Source organism: Mauremys mutica, chromosome 15 (genome assembly GCF_020497125.1).
Source record: "Mauremys mutica isolate MM-2020 ecotype Southern chromosome 15, ASM2049712v1, whole genome shotgun sequence".
NCBI classification, from domain to species: domain Eukaryota; kingdom Metazoa; phylum Chordata; order Testudines; family Geoemydidae; genus Mauremys; species Mauremys mutica.
This window is the reverse complement of record NC_059086.1, coordinates 34,312,580-34,326,922: the sequence shown is the minus strand read 5'-3', so window position 1 is coordinate 34,326,922 and position 14,343 is coordinate 34,312,580. Positions and strand designations below refer to the sequence as shown.

General features: G+C 61.8%; 1 protein-coding gene and 1 long non-coding RNA gene across 2 annotated transcripts in view; both read right to left on the bottom strand.

Moving 5' to 3' along the window:
* Window positions 1-8,200, bottom strand: part of LOC123350012 (immunoglobulin superfamily member 1-like) — a 216,005-nt gene extending 207,805 nt beyond the window's left edge. The window contains exons 1-2 of the mRNA XM_044988346.1: window positions 8,182-8,200; window positions 6,815-7,105 (exon numbers count right to left, since the gene is read on the bottom strand). Coding sequence (XP_044844281.1) covers window positions 6,815-7,105; window positions 8,182-8,200 — 310 coding nt within the window. The remainder of the gene's footprint in view (window positions 1-6,814; window positions 7,106-8,181) is intronic.
* A 152-nt stretch (window positions 8,201-8,352) lies between these two features.
* LOC123350197 lies at window positions 8,353-11,169 on the bottom strand. Its single transcript, XR_006573725.1, has 3 exons — window positions 10,885-11,169; window positions 10,515-10,550; window positions 8,353-8,463 (listed from the first exon to the last, which is right to left on the bottom strand). It is a non-coding gene; the product is annotated as an uncharacterized LOC123350197 (long non-coding RNA).
* Window positions 11,170-14,343: the final 3,174 nt, after the last annotated feature.

Genomic DNA, 14,343 nt, shown 5'->3' with positions numbered 1-14,343 from the left:
CAGAGTGCCTTCCCCGGTGTCAGGGTGCAGAGCCCTGCGCCGACTCTGACTACGGTTCACGGCCGGGGCACCCCGTGTGTTCCTGGGCCAGTCCTCGAGATCCCCCCCCATTAACACCTCCGTGGGCAAATGCGGGTGCACTCCCACGTCCTTGAGGCCCTCCTTGTCCCCCCACTTTAGGTGCACCCTCGCCACAGGCACCCTGAATGGGGTCCCGATCACACCCCTCAGGTTCAGGTAGGTGTTGGGCACCATCCGATCTGAGCCCACCACCTCCGGCCGGGCCAGCGTCACCTCTGCGCCCGTGTCCCAGTACCCAGTGACCTCCCTCCCGTCTACCTCCAGGGGAACAAGGCACTCTTTCCGGAGGGGTAGTCCCATGTCCACCCTGTAAACCCAAAACTCAGGGTTGGGAGCATCCAGCCCCTCGGAGGGGACAGCCCGGGGCCCCCCTCCCTCCTTCGCAGGTGGTACGCGGCCAGCCCCCCTTCCCTGCGAACGCTGCCCCTCATCCTGCTGGGTCTCCACCAAGTTGACCCGGTGTGGGGTTGGTCTGCTCAGTTTGTCCCGGAGCTTGGGGCACCGGGCCCGTATGTGGCCCGGTTGGCCACATTGATAGCAGCCCATGTCTCGTGGGTCCCCTCGAGGGGGACGGCTGGACCTGACGCCAGATGTTTCCCTTTGGTGGGGGCTCTCCCTCGGCCCCTTCTGGGAGGTTCCCTGGTGAGTCTCCCTCTGCGTCGAGGCCGACCTGCTACTTCGAGACGCCTCCCTATTATCCCTTGCCCGACTGTCCATGTATTGGTCGGCCAGCTGGCCTGCGTGCTGCGGGTTCTCCGGCTTTTGGTCCATTAACCACAGCTTCAGGTCCGATGGGCACTGCTCATACAGGTGCTCCAGTACGAATAGGTCAAGCAGGTCCTCTCTAGTTTGGGCCCCAGCCGTCCACTTGCGGGCATATCCCTGCGCCCGGTTGACCAGTTGTAGGTAGGTGACCTCCCGGGTCTTACGTTGACCCCGGAACCTCTTCCGGTACATCTCCGGGGTCAGCCCAAACTCGCGGAGCAGGGCCTCTTTGAACAGGTTGTAGTCTCTCGCCTCCGCCCCTCTCATTCGGCTGTACACCTCCATGGCGGTGGAGTCCAGTAAGGGGGTGAGGCACCGGATCCTGTCTGTGGGGTCAACCTTGTGCAGCTCGCAGGCATTCTCAAAGGCCGTCAGGAAGGTATCTATGTCCTCCCCCTCCTTACGCCGGGCCAGGAAGTTCTTATCGAAGCTCTTTGTAGGCTTGCCCCCCCCCCCCACTCACCGCAGCCGGGGTCTTACTGTTGTTCAGCTGGGCCATGGCCAGCTCATGTCTGCGCTGCTTCTCCCTGTCCTCCATCTCCATCAGTTTTATCTCTCTCTCCAAGTCCAGCCGCCTGAGTTCCACGGAGGCCGAGCGTCACCGGGATAACTCCCGGCTGGCCGGGGGGGTCACGGTGCCCCCCGTAGCTGGGCTGCTCCTCCCCCTCCCCCTAGGCCTAGGGGTGGGGGGGTCTCGAGGAGCCCTCAGCAGCCGGCTGACCACTCCCAGCGGGTACAGACACTGGTGCCTGCGCTGCATCTGCCCGGCTGCTTCCCTCAGAGACAGGGACCGGTTCATTCCTGCGATCTCGCTCCTCCAGCCGGGCAATCAGCTGGGCCTTGGTGAGCTTCCCACTGTGCAGCCCCCTCTGCTTGCACAGCTCCACCAGCTCGCACTTGCGCTTCTGGGAATACATCTTCCTGCTGGTTGCTCGCAGGCCGGGGTGCTCGCCGCTCCCCACGGGTTCCAGGGGGACCCCTAGTGTGCCAGTCCTTGAGGTCACCACCTCTCTGCCAGGGTCGAGCTGCAGACTCCTCCGCCCTGGGGACCGCTCGCTGTGATCCCCCGGGGGACCCTGTTACTGCAAAGTCCTTCTCTCTGGCCACACTGCCCCAGGGGTGAATCGCCCCTTCGTTTTACTGCTCCCCAGTCACTTACGGCAGGAAGCGCTGTCCATGGGGTGCAGTCATCCCACCGCTAACACCAGTTGTCACGGAATGTGGGGGAGTTAGGCCCTGCACCCCCGGGCTCCCTGCCGATTCACCAGGACTCTCAGCCAGCCAGTAAAGCAGAAGGTTTATTTAGGCGACAGGAACACAGTCCAACACAGGTCTTGCAGGCTCAGATAACCGGATCTCCCCGGTTAGGTCCATCTTGGGGGCCTCCCAGCCCCCTCGGGGATCAGAGCCCGGTCTCTCTGCCTCCCCTCTCTTCTCCAGTCAACTCCAAAACTGCCAGTCCCCTCCGGCCCCTCCTCTCTCCTCAGTCTCCTTCCTTTGTGTCTGCCCTGGCCAGAGGTGTCACCTCCCCTCCCCCAGGCCCAGCTCAGCTCACAGTTTGAATTCCTGCATCTCACCTAAACCTCTGGCTCTCCCCTCCCCCACACAGACAGTCTGTGCTTCCTACTCCATTACAGCCGCGAACTGGGCTCCCAGCCCCACAGACACTGAGCCGCGGCTCCCTACTGCTTGGGACCCTCATATGGCCGTGTGTGGCCCCTGCCTCATTCACTGCATCCAGCCCCCCGAGCACAGAGCGACTCACGGGCTGGTCTCTGGTGCCCAGCACTGCCCAGCACCACAGGCCCTGAGCCGCACACAGGAAGGGAGTCAGCCTCCCATTCTACAGAGCGGGAAATTGAGGCACAGACAGATTCACTTTCCTCACTGAGCTCCCAGGGGCAGGGACTGTCTCTTCACTTTGTGTTTATGCAGCGCCTGGCACAACAGGGTCCTGATCATGGTGGGGGCCCTACATGCTCCCCCAACACAAGGGATCCAGCGCGATTGAGGCCAGGGTTTGCAGAGGTCTCCACTAACTGTGGGCGTCTCAGTTTGTGAGTGTTCAGCCTGAGATCCCTGAACATTGAGGCCCCCTCACCATGAAGGACACTTTTGGAAACCAACACGTGCTCCCATCACACAGAGTCTATGGCTGCTCCAGGAGCTGGTCCAGATCTCCTGGGTCCCAGCCCAGCGCTGTGTCCACCAAACCACTGATTTTCCTGCAGCCCCTGCCTTATTCAGCCCCAGCCGGGGCACTGCCTGGGGCGGGCGCTGGAGAACAGAGGAGTTGGGACCATGGGATTAAATAGCAACTCATGGTTCATACAAACTGGGGACAGCATTAAAGTAGCCTCCAGGGGCTGCTGCTCCCCCTTGGCTGGGGAACCCCCAGTGACTCCATCCCCACTCCCCAGCCGGGCGTCCCCTCTGCGGGGTCAGGGCCCAGGCCAGAGCCTGGCTCTGAGTGTCCCATTGGCACCGAGTCCCCGTGAGGGTCTGGCTGGGGGTGGGGCTGGGAACGGGGACGCCGAGCCGGGCCCCTCACCTCTCACCACCAGCTCCACGGGGTCACTCCACCTGGTCAGCGGCTCCAATCTGCTGTGATGGGAGCAGCTGTAGTTCCCGCCCTGCTCCCGCTGCACGTTGTTGATGGGAAACACAAACTCCAACTTCTCCGTATCCACGTGTGCAACATGGCGTCCCCCTTTATTCAGCACGAACCGCATGCCCGGGCGCAGCCCCTGACACCGGACAGACACAGATCCCCCCAGGGAGACCTCCCCGCTGGGGCTGATGGAGGGCTTGGGCAGAGTGGGCTCTGGGAGCGGAAGGAGACAGGACGTGAGACGCAGACCCTGGGCGGGGAGGGGACGACACGGTGACCCAGCCACCGGCCCCCACCCAGCACAGCTCCCCATTGAGTGCTGGGCCTCCAGGGGAGTGGGGAGGGCCGGCTGGGCAGCCCCTAGGCCCCAAGAGCTCTGTGTGTCCCCCGAGATGGGGCCCTGGATCCGGGGATCCCCCAACCCTCGGACTGAAATCTCCAGTGGCTGCTGCTCACCTCAGTGACTCCATCCCCCATGGGCAGTGGGTGGACCCCCTTTCCGGGAGGCTGGGCCTGCAGCCCCACCCCACACATACGGCACAAGGCCCTGCTTCTAGTGGCAGGAGCCCTGAGTGCCCCTCGCCACCCCCTCCCCCGGCCAGAGAACCCCCGGGCAGGCCGGAACCCCGAGACAGCCCCCCACCCCCACCGCCAGAGGACTCCAGGCACAGCCCCAGGACCGGGTCAGCCACAGCCAGACATCCCGACCTGAGCCCAGGTCACGCCAGCCCGAGCAGCCCCAGTCACGCCAGCGAGCCCGAGTGACCCCAGTCCCCGGCTGACCAACCCCAGCCGCCAGCCGGCTGGCCAGCCCCAGCCCAGTCCCGAGTCAGCCACAGACGACCAACCAACCCGAGCCCCCGTCATGCCATGCCAAGTAGCCCCAGCAGCGCCAGCCAGCCCGGGTGACCCCAGCCCCTGGCCCCGGCCAGCTGGCCGACCACAGCCCAGCGTCCCTCAGCAGCGGCTCCAGCCAGGGAAGGCAGAGCTTTCCCTGGACTATTACACCCCCCACCCACGTCGTCCCCGCTCCCCGGCCAGGCGTCCCCTCTACTGGGCCCAGGGCTTAGGGCACAGCCTGGCTCTGAGTGTCCTAGCAGCATGGAGCCCCCCACGAGGGTCTGCCTGGGAGCTGGGACACTGAACTGGGCCCCCTCACCTGCTACCACCAGCTGCACGGGGTCGCTGGGCTGCGAGGAGACGAAGGGCTCTGACCGGGGCCGGTAGCTGCAGCTGTAGCTCCCTCCGTGCTGCCGGCCCACGCTGGGGATGCGGAACTCAGCCCCAGCCCCAGCAGGGTCCATGTGTTGCTGCGGGTTCAGGTCTCCAGCCTTGTGCAGGAAGAACCTCACGTCCCAGCGCTGCCCCTCACACCGGATGGTGACGTCTGCCCCTGGGGCCATGACCCCAGTGAGGCTCAGGGAGATGGAGGGTCTGGGTAAGCTGGGATCTGCGCACAGGAGACAGGCTGTGAGAGCCAGACCCAGGCACCCACCCAGCCCTGGCATCCCCAGCCAGCCCCAGCCACGGGCAGATCCAGGGGCCCCCGGGGCAGCGATTCTCTCCCAGATCCCAGAGTTTCCCCCACCCAGAATCCCGGCCCTGCGAGATGGGCTCCCAGCCCCACAGACACTGAGCCGCGGTTCCCTGGTACTTGGGATCCTCATATGCCGTGTGTGGCCCCTGCCTCATTCACTGCATCCAGCCCCCGAGCACAAAGCGACTCACGGGCTGGTCTCTGGTGTCCGGCACCGCCCAGCACCACAGGCCCCGAGCCGCACACAAGAAGGGAGTCAGCCTCCCATTCTACAGAGTGGGAGACTGAGGCACAGGCAGATTCACTTTCCTCACTGAGCTCCCAGGGGCAGGGACTGTCTCTTCACTTTGTGTTTATGCAGCGCCTGGCACAACAGGGTCCTGACCATGGCGGGGATCTACATGCTCCCAAAACACAAGGGATCCGGCGCGATTGAGGCCAACGTTTCCAGAGGTCTCCAGTAACTGTGGGCATCTCGGTTTGTGGGCACTTGGCCTGAGATCCCTGAATATTGAGGTCTCCCCACAATGAAGGACACTTTTGAAAACCACGACGTGCTCCCATCACACAGAGTCTGTGGCTGCGCCAGGAGCTGGGCCAGATCTCCTGGGTCCCAGCCCAGCGCCGGGTCCACCAAACACTGATTCCCCTGCAGCCCCTGCCTCATTCAGCCCCGGCCGGGGCACTGCCTGGGGCAGGGCCTGGAGAACAGAGTGGATGGGATCACGGGATTAAATAGCAACTCACGGTTCCTATGCACAAGAGGTAGTGTTAAAGTAGCCTCCAGGGCTGCTGCTCCTCCCTGGCTGGGGAACCCCCCAGTAGCTGGGCTCTGCAGTGGGAAGCAGACAGGCCGTGAGACGCAGACCCCAGGCGGGGAGGGGCCGACATGACGGCCCAGGCACCGGCCCCTCCCCAGAACAGCTCCCGACTGAGAACTGGGTTTCCAGGGGAGTGGGGAGGGGCCGGCTGAGCAGCCCCTGGGCCCCTAGCTCTCTGGGTGTCCCTCGAGATGGGGAGTGTCCCCCTGGGAAAGGCCCCCTGCTCCGCAGCTCCCCCGGGGACAGGGATCCCCCCTCCCTCAATCTCCAGTGGCTGCTGCTCCCCCCAGTGACTCCATCCCCCATGGGTGGTGGGTGGACCCCCCCTTTCCGGGAGGCTGGCCCTGCAGCCCCCCCCCCCCCACACACACACACACTGCACAAGGCCCCGCTTCTAGTGGCAGGAGCTCTGAGTGCCCCTCGCCACCCCCTCCCCCCGGCCAGAGAACCCCCGGGCTGGCTGGAACCATGAGACAGCCCCCCACCCCCACCGCCAGAGGACCCCCGGCACAGCCCCATTCCCGGGTCAGCCGCAGCCAGACAACCGACCCGAGCCCCAGCCGACTGAGCCCAGCCCCAGCCTGGCCAGCCCGAGCAGCCCGAGTCATGCCAGCGAGCCCGAGTGACCCCAGCCCCCGGCCGGCTGGCCAGCCCCAGCCCAGCCCCGGGTCAGCCACAGCTGCCCAACCAACCCGAGCCCCAGTCATGCCATGCCAAGCAGCCCCAGCGGCGCCAGCCAGCCCGGGTGACCCCAGCCCCTGGCCCCGGCCAGCTGGCCAACCACAGCCCAGCGTCCCTCAGCAGCGGCTCCAGCCAGGGAAGGCAGAGCTTTCCCTGGACTATTACACCCCCGCACCCACGTCGTCCCCTCTCCCCGGCCGGGCGTCCCGTCTGCTGGGCCCAGGGCTTAGGGCACAGCCTGGCTCTGAGCGTCCTAGCAGCATGGAGCCCCCCATGAGGGTCTGGCTGGGAGCCGGGACGTGGAGCCGGGCCCCTCACCTGCTACCACCAGCTGCACGGTGTCGCTGGGCTCTGAGGAGATGAAGGGCTCTGATGGGCGCCGGTAGCTGCAGCTGTAGTTCCCTCCGTGCTGCCGGCCCACGCTGGGGATGCGGAACTCGGCCCCGGCCCCAGCAGGGTCCATGTGTCGCTGCGGGTTCCCGTCTCCAGCCTTGTGCAGGAAGAACCTCACGTCCCAGTGCTGCCCCTCACACCGGATGGTGACGTCTGCCCCTGGGGCGGTGACCCCAGTGGAGCTCAGAGAGATGTTGGGTCTGGGTAAGCTGGGATCTGCGCACAGGAGACAGGCTGTGAGAGCCAGACCCGGGCACCCACCCAGCCCCGGCATCCCCAGCCGGCCCCAGCCACGGGCAGATCCAGGGGCCCCCAGGCAGAGATTCTCTCCCAGATCCCAGAGTTCCCCCCATCCAGAATCCCGGCCCTGCGAGCTGGGCTCCCAGCCCCACAGACACTGAGCCGCGGCTCCCTAGTTCTTGGGACCCTCATATGCCGTGTGTGGCCCCGCCTCATTCACTGCATCCAGCCCCCGAGCACAAAGCGACTCACGGGCTGGTCTCTGGTGTCCGGCACCGCCCAGCACCACAGGCCCCGAGCCGCACAGAAGAAGGGAGTCGGCCTCCCATTCTACAGAGCAGGAAACTGAGGCACAGACAGATTCATTTTCCTTACTGAGCTCCCAGGGGCAGGGACTGTCTCTTCACTTTGTGTTTATGCAGCGCCTGGCACAACAGGGTCCTGATAATGGCGGGGACCCCACATGCTCCCAAAACACAAGGGATCCGGCGCGATTGAGGCCAACGTTTCCAGAGGTCTCCAGTAACTGTGGGCGTCTCGGTTTGTGGGCATTTGGCCTGAGATCCCTGAATATTGAGCCCCCGCCACAAGGAAGGACACTTTTGAAAACCGTGATGTGCTCCCATTACACAGAGTCTGTGGCTGAGCCAGGAGCTGGGCCAGATCTCCTGAGTCCCAGCCCAGCGCCGTGTCCACCAAACCACTGATTCTCCTGCAGCCCCTGCCTCATTCAGCCCCAGCCGGGGCACTGCCTGGGGCAGGGCCTGGAGAACAGAGAGGTTGGGATCACGGGATTAAATAGCGACTCCCGGTTCCTATGCACAAGGGGCAGCGTTAAAGTAGCCTCCCTGCCCTGAGACTTCAGGGCTGCTGCTCCCCCCTAGCTAGTGACCCCCCAGTGACTCCGTCCCCACTCCCCGGCCAGGTGTCCCCTCTGCGGTGTCAGGGCTCAGGCCAGAGCCTGGTTCTGAGTGTCCCACTGGCACCGAGTACCCGTGAGGGTCTGGCTGGGAGTGAGGCTGGGAAAAGGGACGCCGAACCAGGCCCCTCACCTGTCACCACCAGCTCCATGGGGTCACTGGGATACGACACGTTGAACGGTTCCAATCTGCTGTGATAGGAGCAGCTGTAGATCCCGCCGTCCTCCCGGCTCACGTTGTTGATGGGAAACAGAGCCTCTGAGTTCGCATCCACACTTTCGAAATGACGTCCCTCTTTATTCAGCACAAACCGCACGGCCTGGTGCTGCCTCTTACACCAGATGCTCATGGATCCCCCCAAGGAAACCCCCTCGCTGGGGATCCCAGAGATGGTGGGTTTGGGGTAGCTGGGCTCTGCAGTGGGAAGCAGACAGGCCGTGAGACGCAGACCCCGGGCAGGGAGGGGCCGACACGACGACCCAGCCACCCGCCCCTCCCCAGAACAGCTCCCGACTGAGAACTGGGTTTCCAGGGGAGTGGGGAGGGGCCGCTGAGCAGCCCCTGGGCCCTAGCTCTCTGGGTGTCCCCCGAGATGGGGAGTGTCCCCCTGGGAAAGGCCCCCTGCTCCGCAGCTCCCCCGGGGACAGGGATCCCCCCTCCCTCAATCTCCAATGGCTGCTGCTCCCCCCAGTGACTCCATCCCCCATGGGCAGTGGGTGGACCCCCCTTTCTGGGAGGCTGGCCCTGCCGCCCCCCCCCCCCCGCCCACACACACACACACACTGCACAAGGCCCTGCTTCTAGTGGCAGGAGCCGCGAGTGCCCCTCGCCACTCCCTCCCCTGGCTGGAGAGACCCCAAGACAGCCCCCCACCCCCGTCGCCAGAGGACCCCCGGCACAGCCCCAGTCCCCAGTCAGCCCCAGCCAGCCAAGCAACTCCAGTTCCAGCCGTGCGATGCTGAGCAGCTCCAGCTACATTTGCCAGCCCAGGTGACCCCATCCCTGTGCTAGGCCAGAGCAGCCCCAGCCCCCGGCCTTCCTCTGCCCCAAATCTCCAGGGGCTGCTTCTCCCCCCTGGCTGGGGAACCCCCAAGTGACTCCGTCACCACACCCCGGCCAGGGGTCCCTTCTGCTGGGCCCAGGGATCAGGGCAGAGCCTGGCTCTGAGCGTCCCATCCCTGCAGAGACCCCTTGTGGGTCTGGCTGGGTGTGGGGCTGGGAGCCCGGGCACTGAGACGGGCCCCTCACCTCCTACAATGACCTTGACGGGGTCGCTGGGATAGGATGAGTTACTCGGTTCCGTTACGGAGCGATAGTCGCAGGTGTAGCTCCCTCCATCTTCCCGGCTGACGTTCGCGATGGGAAATTCAGCCACGGTCCCATTAGGCACCGTCTGCACCTGCGGGTTCGGGTGTCCAGCTTTACGCAGAAAGAACTCCATGCTCAGGTACCGACCCTCACAGCGGATGGTGACGCTTCCCCTGAGCTCCACCACCCTGCTGGGGCTCACCCAGATGGTGGGTTTGAGAAATTCTTGCCCTGCTTTCAACAAGAGACAGGAGTTAAACAGGGGAGACACAGCCCCCCCCACCCCTCCCCAATTCAGTCCATCCGTCATTCGGCCTCTCTAGGAGTCTGTCCCCTACCAGGGTTGGCACTGCCTGCCCATGGGGCTCAGGGGCAGGGGGTTCACCCAGACGTAGCTCAGGGCCCAGCTGCATGAGAGATCACCTGCCACCACCACCCCACGCCTGAGGCCAGCCAGGGAGCCTGACCACTGGGCCCCCTGCAAGGGTAACCAGATGTCCTGATTTCATAGGGACAGTCCCAATTTTTGGGGCTTTTTTTTATATAGGCTCCTATTACCCCCCACCCCCACCCCGTGTCCCGATTTTTCACACTTGTTGTCTGGTCACCCTACCCCCTGCAGCTCTGCCCCCCGCCCCGGGGTTGGAAATAGAGTCTGTGACTGGCAGAAATCTCACAATACCCACCGTTCCCCAGGCCTTGGGAAGGGGGGCGGAGGAGGGGCTGTGAGTGCAGGGGAGGGAGCTGTTGGGGGTGGATCTGGGGGCAGGGGAGGATCTGGGGGGTTCTCCCCATGGCTGCACTGACCGGGAACGTTTCGGTTCCCCGAGGGGATCTAGAGCCCACAGACGGGGCCCTGTTAGCGTTTGTATGAGCCGAAATAAATCCACCTGCCGCCCCCAACCCCGATCCTCACAGCCGGGGGTGGGGGGTGGAAGAGGACAAACGAGGGCACATTTCCCATCTGCTTCATCAGACCCCACGAGCCTGATTCGGCTCCTAGTTATTCCCTAGCAGGGCCGGGACGGGTCTGAGCTCACAGGGGAGTTTGCGTTGAGTTAGGGGGAAGGTTCAGGGCTCAGTTCCTCTTTTCCCCACCTCATGCATCCCCTCCCCCGTCCTTGAGGTTATCGTCCTCCCCACACACTGATACTCACGTCCCCACACCCCGCTGTGCCCGGCCAGCCAGCAGCCTGGAGAGGAGACGGCTCGTTAGTGACCAGATCCCAGAGCAACTGGATCCTACACCCTAGTCTCAGACCCCCACCCCCAAACCACGGGCACATGCCCTGGCGTCAGTTTCCCTGCATGGACACATGCCCTGGACTCAGATTCTGCCACCCCCCACTGCCCATGGGCACACGGCCTGGTCTCATATCCCACCCCCCATGGGCACACGCCCTGGTCTCAGATCCCACCCCCCATGGGCACACGCCCTGGTCTCAGCTCCCACCCCCCATGGGCACACGCCCTGGTCTCAGATCCCACCCCCTATGGGCACACGCCCTGGCTTTATTCGATACTCACCGAGGAGGAGGACGGTGAGAGCAGATGCCATGACGGGGGCAGCCAGGGGCCCCTCAGTGCTTCCACCAACACCCCGAAGCCCAACTCAACCAAGCCCCAAATGAGGAACTCAGCTGGTGGCTCCAGCTACAGGAAGTCCACGAGGTGTCGTCTCTTCCTGGGTCCATCACATGCTGTCTCTAATCTGCAGGTGAAATCTAGGGCAGGCAAAGCAAGCAGAGGCCCCTGCAAAACCCAGGAAACCCTGGCAGAGGTGAAAGTTAGCCGGTACCGGCCGGTACGGAGGACCAGTAAGATAAGGTGCAGTAGCTACCGGCAAGAAAATGGATCATTCTCTCCCTCGCTGCCTCCTCCTCCTGGCTCCAGCAATATTGAGGGTCCAGGGGCTTCGGCTCCGCGAATGTTCGGGGCCAGGTCTTCCCCTGGCCCCACCTGCTGCCTCCCCTGAGTGTGCCCCGGCCCCACTTTGCTGCCCCCCATGCACCTCCCTGGGTCCCGGAGCAGAGCATTGGTCTCTCCCCGTCCCCTGCAGCTCCATGCTGCCTGCCTGCATTAACTGCCGCCACAGGGCAGGCGGCCCTTCCCCCTCGGACCCTTTCATTTTCCGGTGGGACCCTCCACCAGAATAGCCGCCCCCCCCGCCCACAGTCACTGCTCTTCCCCCAGCTGGGCAAGGGGCAGCCCCAGTGAGGGGCAGCAGCAGAGGAGGAGGCGCACATGTAATGGCAGCCCCCTGCCCGGCATGGCACTCACCACAGGGAGGCGAAGGGGATTCCTGGACCTGAGAGTGGCCCTAGGAGCACGTGCAGTCATGGTGGGGGGGTGAGTGTGCTGCCGGGGGGGAGAAGGAGGTCCCTACCCCAAAGCTCACTGCTGCCGGCAGGGAGAGGGCTGAGGAGGGGCGGGGGGAGTCCTTCTCTCTGGCTCCAGTCCCGGGGCAGCCTGCCTGCACCCTGCACCTGTGACCCATGTAGGTAAAATTAATACGTGATCATGCAATTAAAGGGAGCATTTCCTGGTGCTGGAGGGTTTGACTCTGCAGCCTTCCCGCTCAGCCTGCCAACCTGCCCACCTGCGACACGAGCCGTGGCACCGAGTGAGGAGAGGGTACGATGGGGGATGCCTGGGTTTGCTGCCCCTTGCGCCATAGCTGAGCGGTGATGACGGGTTTACACTGGAACGCCTGGTTCTAAGGGGCTTTTCTCAGCGTGTAAATTAAATAAACCAGGTTCAAAAGAAAACGAGAGGAAGAGAAATTCCATCCCGGGCCCCCAACGGGTCACCAGGTGGGAGAGACCCAGGGACCTTCTAATGCCCCCGCAGAGACCCTGCCCCCGAGCTGGGGGAGACACTGTCAGGGGTTATGTGGCCAGACCCCTAGAAAGGGATGTGACACAGGCTTGTTTATATAGACATCGCATCTTCCCTCAAATCCCCGTCCTGTCTGCCCCGTCCTGTCCCCCCTCAAACGCCACTCCCTGCACAAACCTCCACCCACCTCCCCCTCATCCCTGTCCCCCCAAACCGACACTGCCCTCTCCCATCTCCCCTCCAACACCCACCCCCTTTCTGTCTCCCCTCGAATTTCTGTTCCCACTCGCTCCCTGATCTCAGCCCATCTCCCATCTAATCCCTTCCCCACCCCACCCTTGGCCTGTCCCCCAAACTCCCATACCCGGCTGCTCTTTGCAGAAGGTCTCACAGGCCCAGAGCCTTCAGGGGGGTTGGAAACTCTCTCCCTCGCCAGCGTTACACAGGTCGGGGGCCGGGGCTCGTTTCAAACCGAGCCCCTGGTTCTACTCGGCTCCTGGGCAAACCCCCAGCAGCAGCCGCTCACAGGCAAAGATTTCGGGTTAACCCCCCGGACAAGGAATCAAACCCGGCCTGTCTATTGAAACGGGGGCTGAGCGACTGCAGCCAACAGCCGGAGTCAGCCCAGCTCCAAGTCTCGCTCCTTCAGGAGTCACCGGAGCAGAGCCGCTTGTGTCCAGACCAGCCGGGCTGTGGGGGGAGGAACCGGTTCATTTCACTCTCCGGACGGACGGGCAGGGCGGCTGCTGACCCCGCTCCTAGTGTAAGCGGGGGAAGGGTCCCGCTATTGTGGGGAACTTTCCTGGCTTATACCCGCCCCTTAAAATGGCTCTGTGTAATCACACTGCCACTTTGATAAGGGTACATGAAAACTCTGTAAGAACAAAAGAAACAGTTACACCTTCTGTAAAAATTGCTCTGGCGAATGTTTTAAAAGTTATACTATAGAAGGAATGTGCATTTTCCCTGGGACATGTGCAGTGTATATTGTAGAAAGGGGTAAAAGAAATCCAAAAGAAACATGCTACTGAATTAAAATCCTATTAGGTCTCCAAAAAGAGAAGCAATAGATCTCTGTGTGTTCTCTGAGCTCTGCTGATGGTTTTGAATCCAAAAGCCAAGCCTGTGTGGATGCAAATTACCTAACTGATAAAGGAAGGTGAGAACGGCCAGCACAAAAGAAGCTGCAAATAAAGGACATATCTTTATATCAGCAAACAAATTGCCTACGTAAAAGGCCTGGTATGACAAGATCCCTTTAATAGATTTGACGCTAATGTTCTTGTCAATATTAAACATTGAAATAAATGTCATGTTAATAAGCACCCCTGTAACAATGACTAGTGTGTATGATTTTTGGAAAAATCCTTTAAGGTCATATGGTAATGATGCTTCTCAACTATTACCTGTGAATAAAATTAAAGCTTAACACAGCAGGAAAAACATTACAAACTTGGTCTGCTATATAAGAAGAAAAACTGATGTACGTCACCTCATGGATTTAATGACTAAACAGTGGGATAATTTCCCCGTAACCCTTAAAAAGTAGAAGCCATTAAAGCCTGGCCTGCCTATGGAACAAAAACACAGGAAAATATGGGGGTAATTCCTCTGTTTTGCCTACAATAAGCAAGGGTCTTTGTAAAAGAAAGGAATCTTTTAAGCAATAATCAATGCCACTCCGAAAGGGGTAGAAAAATGTTATTTTTGTCGTTCAGAAAATCAGAAAAAGCTAATACCAGCTTGTGACGAACTGGGACTGTTCTTACTGTGGGCTGTAAGTGCTGAGTGTGGGGTGTTGGCCTGGGAGGACGATCTGCATTGGGGGATGGGAGACCGGCCTGAGGGAGAGTCATGGTGAATCGCAGGAAGCCGGGGGTGCAGGACCCTGACTCCCCCATACTCCGTGACACAGCTACAGAAAAACCCATTACAAAAACAAATGAAAGTAAAAAAACATCCTGCAATAGCTGTGGAATGTACTGAAATGCAGATATTTAGAATATACGATGTTTTGGGTAATCTCAGAAAATAGTAAGGTTTTGATGCATCTGTAAGAGCAAAGGAAAAGATCCTTGTCTGATACCTATCGATATAAATGGATGCGGTCTGTCTCCAGTACGGTGAGACCAAATTTGTTAAGTGAAG